Source organism: Hypanus sabinus, assembly GCF_030144855.1.
Source record: "Hypanus sabinus isolate sHypSab1 chromosome X2 unlocalized genomic scaffold, sHypSab1.hap1 SUPER_X2_unloc_5, whole genome shotgun sequence".
Taxonomy (NCBI): Eukaryota; Metazoa; Chordata; class Chondrichthyes; order Myliobatiformes; family Dasyatidae; genus Hypanus; species Hypanus sabinus.
Genome location: NW_026779005.1, coordinates 361,948 through 380,770, shown reverse-complemented (window position 1 = coordinate 380,770; position 18,823 = coordinate 361,948). Strand labels below are relative to the sequence as shown.

General features: G+C 46.0%; 1 protein-coding gene across 1 annotated transcript; it reads left to right on the top strand.

Moving 5' to 3' along the window:
• Positions 1–2,275: 2,275 nt before the first annotated feature.
• On the top strand, positions 2,276–18,461 carry LOC132385915 (zinc-binding protein A33-like). Its single transcript, XM_059958151.1, has 6 exons — positions 2,276–3,103; positions 3,794–3,889; positions 4,299–4,532; positions 5,963–5,985; positions 6,073–6,191; positions 17,008–18,461. Exons 1-6 carry the CDS (start codon positions 2,693–2,695, stop codon positions 17,556–17,558), a joined length of 1,434 nt encoding a protein of 477 aa, XP_059814134.1. The 5' UTR covers positions 2,276–2,692; the 3' UTR covers positions 17,559–18,461.
• The last annotated feature ends 362 nt before the right edge of the window (positions 18,462–18,823 follow it).

Genomic DNA, 18,823 nt, shown 5'->3' with positions numbered 1-18,823 from the left:
ATAAATCACAAGAGCATGAAATAACCACAGCGGCTGCTGATGGATCTCCGGAGCTCTCACCGCTCCCCTGTGCATTCCGACAGGCTGAAGGCCAAGGGAGAACAAGGCGCAAAGGTAAACTCGTGATTTAGGAAATAAGAAACAGAAGTGGGCGTTGCCATTCGGCCCGTTGCGCTGTTCTGCCCCTCACTCAGAACATGGCTGATCTTTGACCTCTGCGCCACTTTCCTGCAACATCCCCAACACCGCCGAGCCCCTAAATATGTCCGTTTAATTTAGAAAACGTGTGGAGAAAATCCCGAATATTCACCGCACTGTGTTGGGGCAATTTCTCCTCATCTCAGTCCCGCTGAGGTGATCTCGGATTATGAGTCTGTGATCCCAGGTTCCACTGCCCAACCAGGGGAAACATCATTCCTGCCCCAATCCTGTAAATACCCTGTGAGACTGTGTCTGTCTCAATCAGGAAGCTTCTCCATGTGAACCTTGTGTTAATGAAATTGCTGACAGTTCTTTCAGACCAGCAGCTTTGACCACAAGAACACCAGACAGTGGTCAGCACGGAATGTCCTGCAGTTACTGCAGGAGAAGGACTGGATGGACACAGTGGAGTGGTTCCTTGAGCAGACAGTCCAGACCATCTGGCAGAATGCCTCATCACCAGGTCTCACCAACAGGCAGCAAGACCTCACCTGTCTGATGGCGAGGGGGTCCCTCCCAGTCTGATCCTTGCTGCATGCCGGAGATAACTCCCACAGCGCGTTGCCCCGATAAAACTGCAGTGGAGACGAGAGTGCCCCTCCCAGTCTGATCCTTGCTGCATGCCGGAGATAACTCCCACAGCGCGTTGCCCCGATAAAACTGCAGTGGAGACGAGAGTGCCCCTCCCAGTCTGATCCTTGCTGTCTGCCCGGAGATCACTCCCACAGCGCACTGCCCCGAGATTACTGCAGTGGAGACGGGAGTGCCCCTCCCAGTCTGATCCTTGCTGTCTGCCCGGAGATCACTCCCACAGCGCACTGCCCCGAGATTACTGCAGTGGAGACGAGAGGGCCCCTCCCAGTCTGATCCTTGCTGCATGCCCGGAGATCACTCCCACAGTGCGCTGCCCCGAGATTACTGCAGTGGAGACGAGACGGTCACTCACCTCTTTGCGGGCTGTGGGCTGGCGAAGATCTGTGGAGAAAGATGCAAGGGCCTGTGCCACAGCAGCTGCGTAACAGAAGGCTCACTGGTCCTCGGGCTGTTCCCAGGACGCGCAGGAAAACGGACAGCGAGTGCTGCTGGAAGATCATCAACTCGGGGAAAGACGTTCGAAACTTGTTGGCCTGCCATCACACCGAGATGTCCGGAGAGCAGCGGTTCCCAACCTGGGTTCCACGATTAATGGTATTGGTCTTTGGCACAAAATGTTGGGAACCCCTGTGATGCACCATCAATAACTCTCGGAGACATGAGTCAAGGCAGGCTGTTATTGGCTGGAAGAAAGCACCGTCAGCAGCAAGCGACCAGCACACAACATCCTGGAGACTGAGGGAGGAGCAGTGCCTCCAATCGCCTTTATACAGGGGTCTGTGGGAGGAGCCACAGGAACAGTCAGCGCGCCGGGGGGGTGGGGGGGGGTCCAGACAGGTATATGTAGTTCACCACACCCTGTCATACAGGAATGCTGCCGACTGGCACAGTCCAGACTACAGGGACACCTTTGGAACTATTGGGTCTCTCAACTGCTCGACTGGGAGCGGCCGGGTTGGCTGTGGAAACCTCTCAATTATTGTTCACTACCCCAGGGGGCACATGAGCGACAACAGACAACAGAATACCCCACAGAGAACGAATGTAAATTCATTGGGTAAAGGTATTGGCACGTTTTATCACTCTAAGTATTTGATATAAAGCTTATTTTGATACAAAAAAAGTATCAACATCTGATCTGTATCCAGAGTGAAGGGGACCTTCTATTGGAGACGGGACGGACATGGTTCAAGTCACGAAGTTTTTCTCACGGAGGGCTGTTGAAATCAGGACCTCACCGAAAAATTAACATTTTCCACCCTGTGACGTAGAATATCCAGTCCTGTGCTTTTTCCGACAACCAAAGGTCGGTCATCACCACTGCATCTCTCTCCTCACAGCACAATATTCTCTCCGCATCCCCAGTTTAATGGCATGTTTTCACTGTTTACTTATCCACCGTTTTACACTCCACTCTGACTCTCTTAGACCTGGAGAAAGATAAAAAAAACGAGCTGCTGGAGGAACTCAGCGGGTCGGGCAGCATCTGTGGAGGGAAATGGACAATCGACATTTCGGGTTGAGACAGTTCAGATGAAGGATCTCGATCCGGAAAGGTCCTTCCGATCGGAGCGATGGGGCCTTTGGACATTCGGCTAACGTTTTTTGTTGCTCTACGTGTTTACGAGATGGGGTTGCTGGGCATATGGCCAACTCACCCACGCTCGTCGCCGGGCTTAGACAGTCCATTGGGCGTTTTCTTATCTTTTCACTGTTTAATTTGTTTTTGATCCCACACTAACATGGAAATAGCCAGAATTCCCACTGAACCCATCCAACAACATAATGTTCATTCCCCGAGTCTGCAGCGCGCGTAGTGGACAATCGCGGTACTGCAGGGGATCGGCAGCTCCCCGAAAGTGAAAGCATTCTGAATCAGGAAGTGTCAGGAGTTAACATGGCTTCGAAAGGACCGGTCGAGAGTTTAACAGAGGAGGCAATTTGTCCCGTCTGCCTGGATTTCTTCACCGATCCGGTTATACTGGAGTGTGGACACAACTTCTGTCGCTCTTGTATCACACGGTGTTGGGAAAGGGAGCAGAGAAACTCCTGCCCGGAATGCAGAGAGGTGTTTGCTGACCGCACCCTCAGGGTGAATCGGGCCTTAGCAAATCTGGCTGAAAAATCTCGAAATCTTGACCTGAATCGGAAAGGGAAGGAAAGTAAACGTCACTGCGAGGAACATGAGGAAGAACTGAAGCTGTTTTGTGAAAAGGACAAGACACTAATCTGTCTGGTCTGTGCAGTTGCGGAGGAACACAGAGAGCACCGCTTCCTGCCGATTAAAGAAGCTGTTAAAATCTACAAGGTAAAAACTAACGTTAGTTCAATACTTAAAATATTTCCTTTGTCCTGCATATCATCACACGAGCCTCTATAACTACCACATCACTCTCTGCAACTTCCGCCGTCTCCAACGGGATTCCAGCATCTCTCCGTCCCACAGCCCACCTCCTCACACCGTAGCTCTCCGCTCTCCATACGGATCGCGCTCTACGTACTGTATCGCCCTGATCCACTCGCTCCTCCCCACTGATCTCCCTCATGGCACTGATACCTGAAAATAGGACAAGTGGGACCTGACTCCTAACCTCCTCCCTCCTCACCATTCAGGGGCGCAAACAGCCCTGTTCCTCCTGTTTCTTCCAAGGTCGATTGTCCGCTCGTATTAGATTCCTTCTTCTCCAGCCCTTTACCTCTTCTACCTGTCCCCTCTTAGCTTCTCACTTCATCACCCTCCACACCATTTCCCCTCACGTTGTCTCACCCGTCACCTGTCAGCTGGTTCTCATCCCCAACCTTTTTATTCTGGCTTCTGTCCCAATCCTTCCCAGTCCTAATGAAGGGTCTCATCCTGAAACACCGACTGTTTATTTCCCCTGAATAGATGCTGTCTGACTAACTGAATTCCTCCGGCATTTTGTGCGATAATCGGGTTTGATCACCTGTTTCTTTTGATGCATCTTTGTTTCTATTTCCTTCACTCTCTGACTTCCAGGATCAGCTAAAATCTTCCTTAGACTCTCTCACAAAAAAGAAATCAGACTTCCAGAAAAAGGAGCAGCAACAGAAACAGAAGATTTCCGGAGTTCGGGTGAGACTTCCTGAGCGGAATTTCTGATATTACTGTCGAGTTTTGCTCCATTTAATGCAGAATAGCCGAGTATCGCAGGTCCAGTGACCTGGATTCGATGCTGACCTCTGTTGCTGTCTATGTGGAGTTTGCATGCTCTCCCCGTGGCCACGAGAGACTCCAACACATCCCAAGGACATGCTGGATGAATGGTTATTACAATTAACCCTGTGAAGTTGAGGAGGGTATGCGGGAATCAGATGGGGGTTTATGGGTCAATGAGGGAGAATATGTTTCAGGAAAACGTGAGGGAATGGTGTTGACGGGAATGCACTCAGAAGTAGCATGGACTCCAATAGACCAAACTGAACGACAGAAGGAAACAGAGCACAGCAATGCAGTATATTAATCTTTACCTTTCATTCAACAGGAACAGACACACAGCATTCAGTCCCACGTCACATCCCAGTTTGCTGAACTGCGCCAGATTATCACTGAGAAAGAGCAGAGCTTACTCAGGGATCTCAGGGAAGAAGAGAAGAGGATTCTCAACCCAATGGAGAAAAATCTTCGGGAGATTCAAGAGAATATAATTTTAATTCAGGAGGAAATCTCAAAGATAAAGGAACAGATGGATCAAAAAGACAGTGTGATATTTCTCAAGGTGAGGGATTCTATTTCACTTTGTTTCTGTCAAAGGGCACTAAATGAACAGTGGTATATTTGAAATAAACACAGCACAGCGGCCAATTCTAACATATCAATTGCCGCTGCTGGCGACCTCACACAAGTTGTTATACCTGCATGATGCACCCACCAATCACTCCAATAATGACATTTCAAAATGTCCAAAATACGCTTTCAGTCCTTCATTAGCAAAATACAATCTTGAAGCGATGAAACTTCAGGGTAATTCATTGTAAAGTAAGCTGCCACACAGCGGTCAAGAACAGAATGACATCCGCCCGTCCCCAGCTCAAAACTGCCCAGAACAAAGTACAGATACGCAACTTTTTCCCTTCACTTTTACCACGGCCCCACTCACCAGACTGGTTATCGTCATAAACACGTAACGCAGAATACAATGCAAACAGAAAACAGATGCATTGCTCATACACACAGTATTTACAAATGGCAGCAAACTGTTTCTCACCAGAGAGTTGATGCCTCTATTCAGGGTTGTTGTTGTCCCAAAACTGGACTTCCACAACTTCTGTACATCCCAGGACAGAATTCAAATTTCTCTGAAATTATTTACACTGATCGTAACACAGAGCTGCTGACTGTGTCCTTAATTCTGTATTAAATATCCTCTAAAACTCTCATTAACTCCCGGTTCCAGTCACAGACTGTGAGTGTGTCTGGTGCGGTGGGTGTGAGGGTCTCTCTGTCAATCCGTGAGAAAAAAGAATTTGACACACATCAGACTTATCTTCTATATCCAGATTAGGGAAACTATTACTATTACTGTCTTTTTACTTTTACAGATAACAATCAAATGAACGTTCAATTGTTCAAAACATAACCAGGCCATTTGGCCCATTTCCTCCTCTCAATTTCCCTGCTTCACAATCCTCCTGCCACCTTCTCAGCACAACCAGCAATCGTGCCCTGAAATCTCTGGTCCCTCACGTGTTTATCCATTCTCCCTTTTACATTCAATCTCTGCTGTTCCATTTCCACCACTCCTGTGGCTCTGAATTCCACATCCTCCTCAATAAATTCCTTGTGGAATTTGTTAAAATCCATCTGGAATTACATCACCTCACAAGTCTCCCCATAAATTGAGGTACTTCCTCCACCCGCACACAATCACATACATCACTGATCTTAAATTCCTCCATCCTATCAGACTGACGTCATATCCGGATGAAAATGCACAGCCTGTCCTGTCTTCCCTGTAAGTTTCATTCTCTCAGTACTGGTCTGACATTCAGAAACTTTCCTTGTAAGTTACCCTGTGGTTCTGTATTGTCCGTGTGTGTGAGTGATTGCGGGAGTGGGAATTTTCATCACCTGGTAATGATTTGGATCAAATTCTGGATGTGGACAGTAAGTCCAAGTCTAATCCGATTTGTGTTTTATTTATTTCAGGAGGAAGCTCGTCGGAACAGAAGGTAGGACATACTCTTTACTGAACCACTGAATGGATTTGTAAAATAGCTCAGAATAGCAATTTATAACCAGCAGTTTAATATTTACAGGATTAATGACGATGTCCATGAATTGGCAGTGACAGATGAGACACTACCGGTTGAAAAATTCGATCACCCCTATTTGTTGAACACAGTGCTGAGAGAAACGCTTGATGCTATTTATCGAGGTAAAACTTACAAAGATTCATTTCCCCTTGTTTATGAAGCTCAATTTAGTTTCAATTTGAGGCAAAGATTGTCTGTAATACTGGGCTGAAGGGGAACTGAAGTTTATTCCACATCAACCCCACCGACTGGGAGGCATCACTGTCACATGGTCAGCTGGAGATGTCAGACCCCTGGACACACCAGCACAGGGTCACAATACAACCAATACACCGGAATGGCAGATTAACCACTGTGTCCTGATCCCAGGCACATTGCACTAACACACCAGGACATGGGTTTGGATCTACCAGAGGAACTGGGAATTTAATACTGACGATAATATTGCAGGGAATAACAATGAGTATCAGTGTGGTGACCGGGATTGTCAGGAAAATACACAAGTCCTTCATGTGCCCTGTGAGTGCAGACTCTGACAGACACAGGTCTTCCCCCTTCCGGATCAGCATCTCTCACTGTTGTTAGAGGCAGAAGAGGGGAGTGGTCGTGATCGGGGACTGAATCGCCAGGGGAACAGACGGGAGAATCTACTGATGTGAACGGAACACCCGAATGCCTCCTGGTTGCCAGGGTCAGGAACGTCTTGGATCGTGTCCACAGCATTTTAGAGAGGGAGGGAAAAGAGCCAGATATCTTTGTAAATTTGTGACAATGACATTGGAAGTAAAAGCAAAGAAGTCCTGAAAATAGAATTTGGAGAGCTTGGTCGAAAGCTCAGAAGCAGTACCCCCAGGGTTGTAATTTCTGGATTGCTGCCTGTGCCACATGCTGGTGAGGGAAGAAACAGGATAATTTGACAGATAAATATGGCTGAGAAAATGGTGCTGGGGACAGGGCTTCAGATTCTTGCATCATCGGGATCTGTTCTGGTGGAGGAATGACCTGCTCAAAAGGGATGGGTCGCACCTCGACCCGAGGGAGAAGAATATTCTCACAGAGAGGTTTGATAGAGCTGTCGGGGAGGGTTTAAACTAATTTGGTGGGGTGAGGGGTTGGAAGTGGAGTGAAGCGATAGAACTGATAGTAAAATGCAAAGATTGCATGCAGTCAGACGGTCAGATAGGGCGGACAGATGAGAGGAGAAAATTGCAGACAGCAACGTGAGTATCAGTGTATTAGCGATGCAGAATTAAAAAGGGTAGCAGATACAGTACACAATGTGTTATATCTCAATGCATGGAGTATGAGAAATAAGGTGGATGATCTTGTTGCACTATTACCGATTGTCAGGTGTGATATTGTGGCCATCACAGAATCGTGGCTGAAGGATGGTTGTAGTTGGGAGCTGAATGTTCAAGATTACACAATGTATCGGAGGAAGGAAGGAAGGCCGATGGGGTGGTGTGGCTCTGCTGGTAAATCAGTAGCTAGATGGGACGTAGGATTGGAAGATGTTGAATCCTTGTGGGTTGAGGTAAGGAATGGCAAAAGTAAAAATGCCACTGACAGAGGTCATATACAGGCCTCCCAACAGTCAGTGGGTTGTGGCCCACAAATTACAACTGGAAATAGAAAAGGCTGATGAAAAGGACAATGTTCTGATAATCATGGGAGATTTCAACATGCAGGTCAATTGGGAAAATCAGGTTGGTAAAGGATCTCAAGAGAGTGAGTTTGTTGAATGCAATGTGATGGCTTTCTAGAGCAGTTTGTCGTTGAGACTGCTCGGGGAACAGCTCTACTGGATTGGGTGTTATGTATTGAACCAGAGGTGAGTAGTTAAAAGAAACCTTAGGAGGCAGAGCTCACAACATGACTGAGTTCAACTTGAAATCTGATAAGGAGACAGTAACCCCTGACATTGTAGTATTTCAGAGAAATGAAAGAAATTACAGTGGTCTGAGAAAGGAGTTGGTCAAAGCAAATTGGAAAGAGATGCTGGCAGGGATGAGAGCAGAGCAGAAATGCTGTCAGTTTCTGGGGAAATGAGGATAGATGTATTCCAAAAATAAATAAATACTCAGAATGCAAAATAGTACAACCGTGGCTGACAAGTTAATGTAAAGGCAAAAGAGAGGGCATACAACTAAACAAAAATTAGTCGGAAGAGAGAGGATTGGGAAGCTTTTAAATATCTACAGAGAGGAACTAAAAGGATGATTGGGTGGGAAAAAATAAACAAGAAATTGATTTGAATTGAATTGACTTTATTACTTACATCCTTCATATACATGAGGATTAAAAATCTTTACGTTATTTCTCCATCTAAATGTGCAATGGTCTCCAATGATCCTTCAGGCCCTTTTTACACACCTATCTTTGTAAAACAAGCTAGCAAACAATATCAAATTGTTTTTCAAGTATTGTAAAAAAATAAAACAGAGATAAGAGTGGATATAGGACCACTAGAAAATGAGGCCGGATATATAATGACAGAGGATAAAGAGATGACAGATAAACCAAATATTTTGCACCAGTATTCACCGTGGAAGACACCAGCACTGTGCCCGGTGTTGAAGAGTGCGAGGGAAGAGAAGTGAGTGCAGTTACTGTTACAAGGGAGAAGCTGCTCAAAAAGCTGAAAGACCTAAAGGTGCATAAGTCACCCAGACCAGATGAACTGCACCCTAGTGTTCTGAAAGAGGTAGCAGTAGAACTTATGGAGGCATTTCAAATGATCTTCCAAAAATCACTGGACCCTGGCATGGTGCCAGAGGACTGGAAAATGGCAAATGTCACTTGACTCTTTAAGTAAGGAGGAAGGCAGCAGAAAGGAAATTATTGACCAGTTTGCCTCACCTCTGTGGTTGGGAAGAAATTGGAGTCAATTGTTAAGTGTGAGGCTATGGAATACTTGGTAACACTGGACAAGATAGGACAAGTCAGCATGGCTTCGTTAAGGGAATATCCTGCCTGACAAACCTGTTGGGATTCTTTGAGGAGATTACAAGCAGGATCGATAAAGGGGATGCAGTGGATGTTGTATATTTGGAATCTCCGAAGGCCTTTACAAAGTGCCACGCATGAAGGTGGTAACCAGGTTAAGAGGCCATGGTATTACGGAAAAGTTACAGGCATGGTTAGAACATTGGCTGATTGGTAGGAAACGGCGAATGAGAGTAAAGGGATCCTTTTCTGGTTGGCTGCCAGTGAGTCGTGTTCCACAGGGGTCAGTGTTGGGACACCTTTATTTTATGCTGTATATCAAGATTTAGCTGATGGAATAGACAATAAGATGTAGGAGCAGAAGTAGGCCATTCGGCCCATTGAGTCTGCTCCAACATTCAGTCATGGGCAGACCCAATTCTTCCAGACATCCACACTCCCCTGCTTTCACCCCATACCATCTGATGCCCTGGCTAAATGAGAACCGGTACATCTCTGCCTTAAATATGCCTTGGCCTCCATAGCCACATGTCGCAACAAATTCCACAGATTTTCCACACACTGACTAAAGTAATTTCTCCGCATCTCAGTTCTAAAAGGACGTCCTTCAATCATGAAGTCATACCCTCTTGTATTAGAATACAAGGCTTTGTTTCCAGGTTTTGCGGATGATACGAAGATTGGTGGAGTGTTGAGGAAACAGTTAGGCTGGACAAGGACTTGGATGAGGAGAATGGGAAAGAAAGTGGCAAATGATATACAATGTTGGAAAATACATGGTCCTGCACTTTGGTCGTAGAAATAATGTGCAGATTGTTTTTTTTTCAAATGGGGAGAAAATCAAAAAATCTGAGACGAAATTGGACTTAGCAGTCATTCTGCAGAACTCCCTAAATGTTAACTTGCAGGTACAGTCAGTGGTGAGGAAGGCAAATCCAATGTTAGCATTCAGTCCAAGGGGTTTAGATAGCATTCAATTCAAGAGCAGGGATGTGATGCTGAGGCTTTATAAGGCACTGGTGAAGCCTCACCTTGTGTATTGTGAACAGTTTTGGGCTCCTCATCTAAGAAAAGATGTGCTGGCATTGCAGAAGGTTCATTTCATAAGGATGATTCCAGGAATGAAAGGGTTATCATACGAGGAACGTTTGATAGCTCTGTGTCTGTACTCACTGGAATTTAGAAAGATGAGGGGGGATCTCATTGAAACCTTTTGAATGTTGAAAGGCCTAGACAGAGTAGATGTGGAAAGGATGTTTCCCATTGTGATGGAGTTCAGGACAAGCGGGCACATCCTCATGATGGAGGGGCATCTATTTAAAAAAATGTGAACGAACTTGAGCCAGCGGCTGGTGAATTTGTGGAACTTGTTGTGTGTATTTAAGGCAGAGCTTGATAGGTTCTAGATTGAACAGTACCAAAGGTTACGGGGAGAAGACCAGGTAGTGGGGCTGAGGAGGAAAAATAAGGATCAGCCGTGATTGAATGGCAGAGCAGACTCAATAGGCAAATGGCCTAATTCTGCTCCTATGTCTTATGTTGATCAGACCACTACATTGAAGCATTGTGAGAATGAGCTCGGACACACCAACAAGCATTGACATGGGTCAAGATTTCATCTCGGGAGAAGCACACACAGCATAACCGGCCTGGCGAAGCTCCCTTACACACATACACAGGAAGGACTGGCAGATTGTAGTCAGAGCCTCAGCAATGTACGTTGTTATTTCCCTCAGTAACCTGGAAACCAGTCTCTTCAGAGACAGTCATTTATTCATTTAAACAACTCAATCACGTGTGACACATTGTCAACACACACCAGACATGTGATGAATCATTGTAACATACAAATTCCTCAATGTGCATACTCTCCTTCAATGTGTATACACACCACACGGATATTTATCACAATCAACACACGCACACATACACACACACACACACACACACACACACACACACACACACACACACACACACACACACACACACACACATACTATCAGAGTGTGACACACAGCCACAGAAATAGGCACAAATTCCCATTTAGGATTGAAATCTGCCGTCCTTACCCAGTCTGTCTGTTCTGTGTCACTGAGCTGCCCTCTGACGTGACGTCACATCAACACTTCACAGACAGACTCCGGGGTGAGATTCCTCAGGAGGATGGTCTGGGAGGGTTTGATGGATGTTGAACTCACGGCCCAATTCATCAATCTGCAAGACTATGATGTCTTCTTGAGCATGGCCCATTTGTGTGTGTTTGCCCCATATCCCTCTATCCATTTCCCATCTGTGAACCTGCCCAAATTTATTTTAAAATATTTTATTTTTACCTGTCTCTACAGCGTCTGAGGGCAAATTCCATTTACCAACCTCCCTCTCTATGAGAATGTTACCCGATAGACCACTCAGAAAAATTTCCCGTCTCATTTTCAGTCCGAGGCCTCTGGTTCTGTCCTCCCATTTCTTGGAAAAAGAAACTTTATTTAAGCTCCTTATGAATTATTTACCTTGTTAAGGGGTCACACCTGAACATCCTACACTACAGCTGAATAGCCCATGCTTATCCACTCTCTGATTTTAACCCAGGCCCCCAGTCCTGGTAACAGCCTCCTGATGCCTACTGTCCAATGTAATGACATCCTCCCCATATTCGGGAACCGGAAATGCAGACAATGCTCCAAGTGTGGTCTGACATCGAAATCAAAGGCCTTGCTGAATTTCATGTGGACAGTGTGGAATAGGCTGATGAATACAGGACTGAAGGTGTTTTTTTAGATTGGGACAAGAAGGGCGGCGTGGGAGCTAAATTCTGAAGGAAGACAGTGTAAAAAAAAACTTCACATACAAGAACGGCGAGACTGCGCAGGACAGCGCGGAGAGTTTAAAAAGATGACCACCCTATACAGCGGGCAGCGGAGTGGGTGGCAGCAGAGTGTAGGGCTTTGGCTCAACTGGCTTAGGCGGTAACGGGAAGAGGCGAGAGCGAGGCACCGACTCTTTTTCTCCCCTTGGCAAATCGGCCCGACGGACGGGAGAACAGCAGGGCACATTAGCGAACGGTTTAAAAAGTTCATCTGCTTAGCGAAGTAAGTGGGTGAGTAGACCCATCTTTCTTTGTTTCATTCCTGTAGAATTAGGTAGCATGTCTGCAGGGTCTGTGCTTTGTTCAGGGTGTCAGATGTAGGAATCCTGGGAGACCTCCAGCCTCCCTGATAGCCACATCTGCACCAGGTGAACCGAGATTCAGCTCCTCGGAGTCTGTGTTAGGGATCTGGAGCTGCAGCTTGATTACCTACTGCTTATTAGAGAAAATGAAGAGGTGATAGACAGGAGCTACAGGGAGGTAGTCATCCCTAGGCTACAGGGGTCAGAAAACTGGGTGACTGTCAGAAGAGGGAAGGGAAATGCCCAGATAGTGGAGAGCACCCCTGTGGCTGTCCCCCTCAGCAACAAGTATATCGTTTTGGATGCTGTTGAGGGGGATGACCTGACAGGGGACGGCCACGGTGACCGGGTCTCTGGCACTGAGCCTGGCGCTGTTGTGCAGGAGGGAAGGAGGGAGAAGAGGAATGCGGTAGTCATAGGGGATTCCATAGTCAGTGGAACAGACAGGAGATTCTGTGCACCTGGTAGAGATACCCACATGGTGTGCTGCCTCCCAGGTGCCAGGGTACAGGATGTCTCGGATCGGGTCCAGAATATTCTGAAGGGAGAGGGCGAGGAGCCTGCTGTCTTGGTACATGTTGGTACCAATGACATAGAGAGGAAAAGGGAGGAGGTCCTGAAGAGAGATTTCCGGGAGTTACGAAAGAAGCTGAGAAGCAGGACCTCCAGGGTAGTAATCTCAGGATTGCTACCTGTCCCATGTGCTAGCGAGGGCAAGGCTAGAGATCAGGCTGATGAATGCGTGGCTGAGAGTCTGGTGCAGGGGGCAGGGCTTCAGATTCTTGGATCATTGGGATCTCTTCTGGGGGAAGTACTACTTATTCAAAAAGGACGGGTTACACCTGAACCCGAAGGGGATCAATATCATCGCAGGAATGTTTAATAGAGCTGTTAGGGAGGGTTTAAACTAATTTGGCAGGGGGGTGGTAAACCAGAATGATAGAGTGGAGGAGAGGGAATCTATAAATCTAAGATAGTGAGCAGTAAAGATGTCAGGAAGGACAGGCAGGTGATGGGGCAAATTTGCAGCCACTGGGATGAGTTGCAGTGCAATCAAAGCAAAAATTACCAAATACTGGACTTAAGGTGTTTTACTTAAATACACACAGCATAAGGTTATGATAATTGGATGATCTTGTCGTACAGCTACAGATTGGCAGGTATAATTTTGTGGCCATCACTGAGACGTGGCTAAAGGATGCATGTCTGTGAGAGCTGAATGTCCAAGGATACACGGTGTATCGGAAGGATAGGCAGGTAGGCAGAGGGGGTGGTGTGGCTTTATTGGTAAGAAATGATATTAAATCATTAGAAAGAGGTGACATAGGATCGGAAGGTGCAGAATCTTTATGGGTTGAGCTAAGAAATCGCAGGGGTAAAAGGACCCTGATGGCAGTTATCTACAGGCCTCCTAACAGCTGCAGTGAGGTGGAATACAAATTACACCAGGAAATAGAAAAGGTTTGCCAGAAGGGCAGTGTTATGATAATTGTGGGAGATTTTAACATGCGAGTGGATTGGGAAAATCAGGTCGACACTGGATCTCAAGACAGAGAATTTGTAGAATGTATACGAGATGCTTTTTTCAGAACAACCTGTTGTTGAGCCCACTAGGGGATCAGAGATACTGGATTGGATATTGTGTAATGACCCAGAGGTGATTAGAGAGATTGAGGTGAAGGAACCGTTAGGAGGCAGTGATCGTAACATGATTGACTTCACTGTGAAATTTGAGAAAGAGAAGCCGAAATCCGATGTGTCGGTATTGCAGTGGAGTAAAGGAAATTACAGTGGCACGAGAGAGGAACTGCCCAAATTTGACTTGAAAGGGACATTAGGGGGAAGGACGGCCGAGCAGCAGTGGCTGGAGTTTATGTGAAGAGTGAGGAATGTGCAAGACAGATATATTCCAAAAAAGAAGAATTTTTCAAATGGAAAAAGAGCAGTCAAAGCCAAAGTGGCTGACAAGAGAAGTCAAAGCCAAAGTAAAAGCAAAGGAGAGGGCATTCAAAGAAGCAAAAATTAGTGGGAAGATAGAGGATTGGGAAGTTTTTAAAAGCTTACAAAAGGAAACTAAGAAGGCCATTAAGAGGGAAAAGATGAACTATGAAAGGAAGCTGGCAAATAATATCAGAGAAGATACTAAAAGCTTTGTCAAGTATATAAAGAATAAAAAAACGGGTGAGAGTGGATATTGGACAGATAGAAAATGATGCTGGAGAAATTGTAATGGTAGATAAGGAGATGGCTGAGGAACTGAACGAGTATTTGCATCAGTCCTCACTGAGGAAGATATCAGCAGTATACTGGAAACTCAAGGGTGTCAGGGAAGAGAAGTGTGTGCAGTCACAATTACGACAGAGAAAGTACTCAGGAAGCTGAATAGTCTCAGGGTAGATAAATCTCCAGGACCAGATGGAATGCACCCTTGTGTTTTGAAGGAAGTAGCTGTGGAGATCGCGGAGGCATTAGCAATGATTTTTCAAAAGTCAATAGATTCTGGCATGGTTCCGGAGGAGTGGAAGATTGTAAATGCCACTCTGGTATTTAAGAAAGGGGCAAGGAAGCAAAAAGTAAATTATAGACCTGTTAGATTGAGAAATGGTTGTGAGGTTTCTGGAGTCAATTGTCAAGGATGAGGTTACGGAGTACCTGGAAATTATTTGAGGAGATTACAAGTAGGCTAGACAAGGGAGATGCAGTGGATGTTGTGTATTTGGATTTTCAGAAGGCTTTTGACAAGGAGCCACACATGAGGCTGCTAAACAAGATAAGAGCCCATGGAATTACGGGAAATTTACATATGTGGGTAGAGCGTTGGCTGATTGGCAGGAAACAGAGAGTGGGAATATAGGGATCCCATTCTGGTTGTCTGCCATTTACCAGTGGTGTTCCACAGGGGTCCATGTTGGGGCGGCTTCTTTTTACGTTGTATATCAACGATTTGGATTATGAATTAGATGGCTTTGTGGCTATGTTTGCTGATGATACAAAGATAAGCGGAGGGGACGGTAGTGCTGAGGAAACAGAGAGTCTGCAGGGAGACTTGGATAGATTGGGAGAATGGTCAAAGAAGTGGCAAATGAAATACAATGTTTAAAAGTGTATGGTCATGAACGTTGGTAGAAGAAATAAACGGGCTGACTATTATTTAAATGGAGAGAGTATTCAAAATTCTGAGATGCAATTGTACTTGGAAGTGCTCGTGCAGGATACCCTTAAGGTTAACCTCCAGGTTGAGTCGATGGTGAAGAATGCGAATGCAATGTTGGCATTCATTTCTAGAGGAATAGAATATAAGAGCAGGGATGTGATGTTGAGGCTCTGTAAGGCAGTGGTAAGACCTCACTTGGAATACTGTGTGCAGTTTTGGGCTCCTTATTTACGAAAGGATGTTCTGACGTTGGAGAGGGTTCAGAGAAGATTCACGAGAATGATTCCTGGAATAAGAGTGTTAACATGTGAGGAATGTTTGACCGCTCTTGGACTGTACTCCGTGGAGTTTAGAATGAGGGGGAACCTCACAGAAGCATTTCGAATGTTGAAAGGCATGGACAGAGTGGATGTGGCAAAGTTGTTTCCCATGGTGGGGGAGTCTAGTACGAGAGCATGACTTAAGGATTGAAGGGCGCCCATTCAGAACGGAGATGCGAAGAAATTTTTTTGGCCAGAAGATGGTGAATCTGAGTATTTCTTGCGGCAGTGGAAGCCAAGTCATTGTGTGTATTTAAGACAGAGATTGATAGGTATGTGAGTAGACAGGTCATGGTGAGAGGGTGGGAGAGTGGGACTAAATGGGAGAATGGGAAAATGGATCAGCTCATGATAAAATAACTTCTGCTTTAAAAATCAAACACAAGAAAATCTACAGATGCTGGTAATCCAAACTGCACAGGTCCTGATGAAGGGTCTCGCCAGATCTCTCTGACACCTGTCTGGAGAGAGTTGATGTTGGGAGGATGTGGGTGGGTCGGGAACGGTAAGCACAGCCTCCGACTATAGGGATGTCCATTTAGGACAGAGATGAGGAGGAATTCCTTTATCCACAGGATAGTGAATCTGCCACAGGCAGCTTTGGAGGCCAAATAATTGACTATATTTAAAGCAGAGTAACACACACAAATTGTTGAGTGAACAGCAGGCCGGGAAGTTTCTATTGAAACGAGTAAACAGTCTACGGTTCAGACTGAAACAATTCATCAATACCTGTGTTGCTTAAGGGTTCCTGCAAATTCATCCCCTGTCCTAATGAGGGGCTGCGGGGGATGGGGTTGTGGGAAAGGGGACAAAGTCATCCTTATCTGCCATCTTTGCCTCCTCTAGCTTCTCATTACGTCTACACACACAGTTCACCCACAGGCTTTCCACCCCTCCCCCTCCTGGTTCAATCTGCCATTCATCTCACCCATACTGGTTCCCATTATCACCTCCTTTACTGTCTCAAACCATCACACTGCCCCACTTCACACTCACAAATGAAAGTGAACATTGTATGACGGGCCTGTTCCTGTGCTCTACTGCTCTATGTTCTCTGTTCCCTGTTTCGGAGAATGAGAGGAGATCTCATGGAAACACAAAATTCTTTCAGGGGTCAACAGGCAGGAGTGAGGGAGGATGTTTCCGCTGTCTGAGGTGTCAAGGGCCACGGGTCTCTCTGCTCTCCGTCCAGCGGAAAACCCCGGATCCCCGGGGCCGCGCTGTCCGAGTCTCCCCCCGATCCCCGGGCCCCGCTGTCCGAGTCTCCCCCCGATCCTGGGAACGCGCTGTCCGAGTCTCCCCCCGATCCCCGGGGACTCTCTAATTCTCTGCTTCTCCCCCCAGTCTCTGTCACCCTGGATGTGGAAACGGCGCATCCGGGTCTCGAGGTGTCTGGGGATCGGAAGAGTGTGAGATGGATCTGGACCTGGAGGAATCTCCCTGACACTGGGAAGAGATTCACAGACTGGATTTGTGTGCTGGGATCGGAGGGATTCCCATCGGGGAGACATTACTGGGAGGTGGAGGTGACGGGGAATCAGCGCTGGTTTCTGGGAGTCGCCGCCGAGTCTGTGGAGAGGAAGAGACGGGTCAGTCTGAGTCCGGAGACCGGATTCTGGGTCATCAGGCGGGTTGGTGACGTGTTACATTGGGATTGTGACGTGTCCGGTCGCCCCTCCCCCGGGTCCCGTCTCGCTGCCGGTCCCATCCCCGGGAGGGTGGGAGTTTATCTCAGTTACGAGTCCGGGACAGTTTCATTTTACAACGCGGAGACCAAGGCCCATCTCCACACCTTCACTGGAAATAAATTCACGGGGAAACTTTATCCTTTCTTCCGGACCGGGGATGTGAACCAGTGGCTGAGAATCTGCTCCGGTTCCGCTCCGGGTCTGTAAACGGGTCGGGTCCCGGGACCGGCGTCAGGAGTAAAGTCCCTGTAAATATAAATGTGCGGAGAGTGCAGCTAAATACGTGGCTAAGGGGATGGTGCAGGAGGGAGGGCTTCATGTTTCTGGTCAATTGGGCTTTGTTCCCGGGAAGGTGGGGCCTGTTCCGACGGGACGGTTTGCCCCTAAACTGGGCGGGGGGGGGGGAGGAATAACATTCTTGCGGGTAGATTTGCCAGTGCTGCTCCGGGGAATTTAATCTAGATTTGCAGAGGGAGGGGAACCAGAGTGTCAGAGCAGATAGTGAGGTGCAGGAGGATAAGGAACATGAGAGGACTGCATGTATAAACGGAAATGATAAAAAAGCAGATGATATACATATTCTCAGGAACATCTATTTCAATGCACGGAGTATTGTCGGTAAAACAGATGAGTTTAGGGCTTGGGTTGACACGTGGGATAACGTCATTACTGCTATTAGTGAGGGGCAGAACTGGCAGCTTAATGTTCCGGTAAAATTGGAGAAGGGCCAATTTTGTGGAAATGAAAAAGGATCTAGGAAGAGTGGATTGGGATAAGATTTTTTTTCTGGCAAGGATGTGCTCAGTAAGTTCACAGGCATAAGAAATTAAATAGAGATTGGGTTGGAAATGTTATAGCAACTTCATTTAATTCAAAATCGAGAGGAGTTGCAATTTCGGTTAATAAATCTTTACCAATTAAAATACAAAATGTAATAATTGATTCTGTGGGGAGATATGTGATTATACATTGTCAAATTTTTTCTGAATTATGAACTTTTATGAACATTTATGCACCAAATGAAAATGATGCAAAATTCATACAAGAAGATTTTTTGAACTTGGCTGACGCAAATGATAAAATATTAATAGGCGGAGATTTTAATTTTTGTTTAGATCCAGTTTTAGATAGGTCAACTAAAGTTGTTACAGAATTAAAAGTAATAAAACTAACTTTATCATTAATGGAAGATTTAAACCTGATTGATATATGGAGAATAATTAATCCAAGAGAAAGAGATTATTCATTTTATTCAAATAGACATAAAGCTTAGATGGAGATTTAATACAATTTTATTTAAACGTCAAGATTTTTGTGATTTTATGAAGAAACAGATTCAATTTTTTTTTGGATACAAATTTACATTCAGTTGAGGATAAAATTGTATTATAGGAAGCGATGAAAGCATATTTAAGGGGTCAGATTATAAGTTATACATCTAAAATTAAGAAGGAAAATTGGGAAAAGATATC

Coding starts and splice junctions, on each gene's coding strand:
- LOC132385915 (XM_059958151.1), top strand. CDS start 2,693: ATGGCTTCGAAAGGACCGGTCGAGAGTTTAACAGAGGAGGCAATTTGT. Junction 3,890..4,298: donor AGAAGATTTCCGGAGTTCGG/GTGAGACTTCCT, acceptor TTCATTCAACAG/GAACAGACACACAGCATTCA. Junction 6,192..17,007: donor GCTTGATGCTATTTATCGAG/GTAAAACTTACA, acceptor TTCTCCCCCCAG/TCTCTGTCACCCTGGATGTG.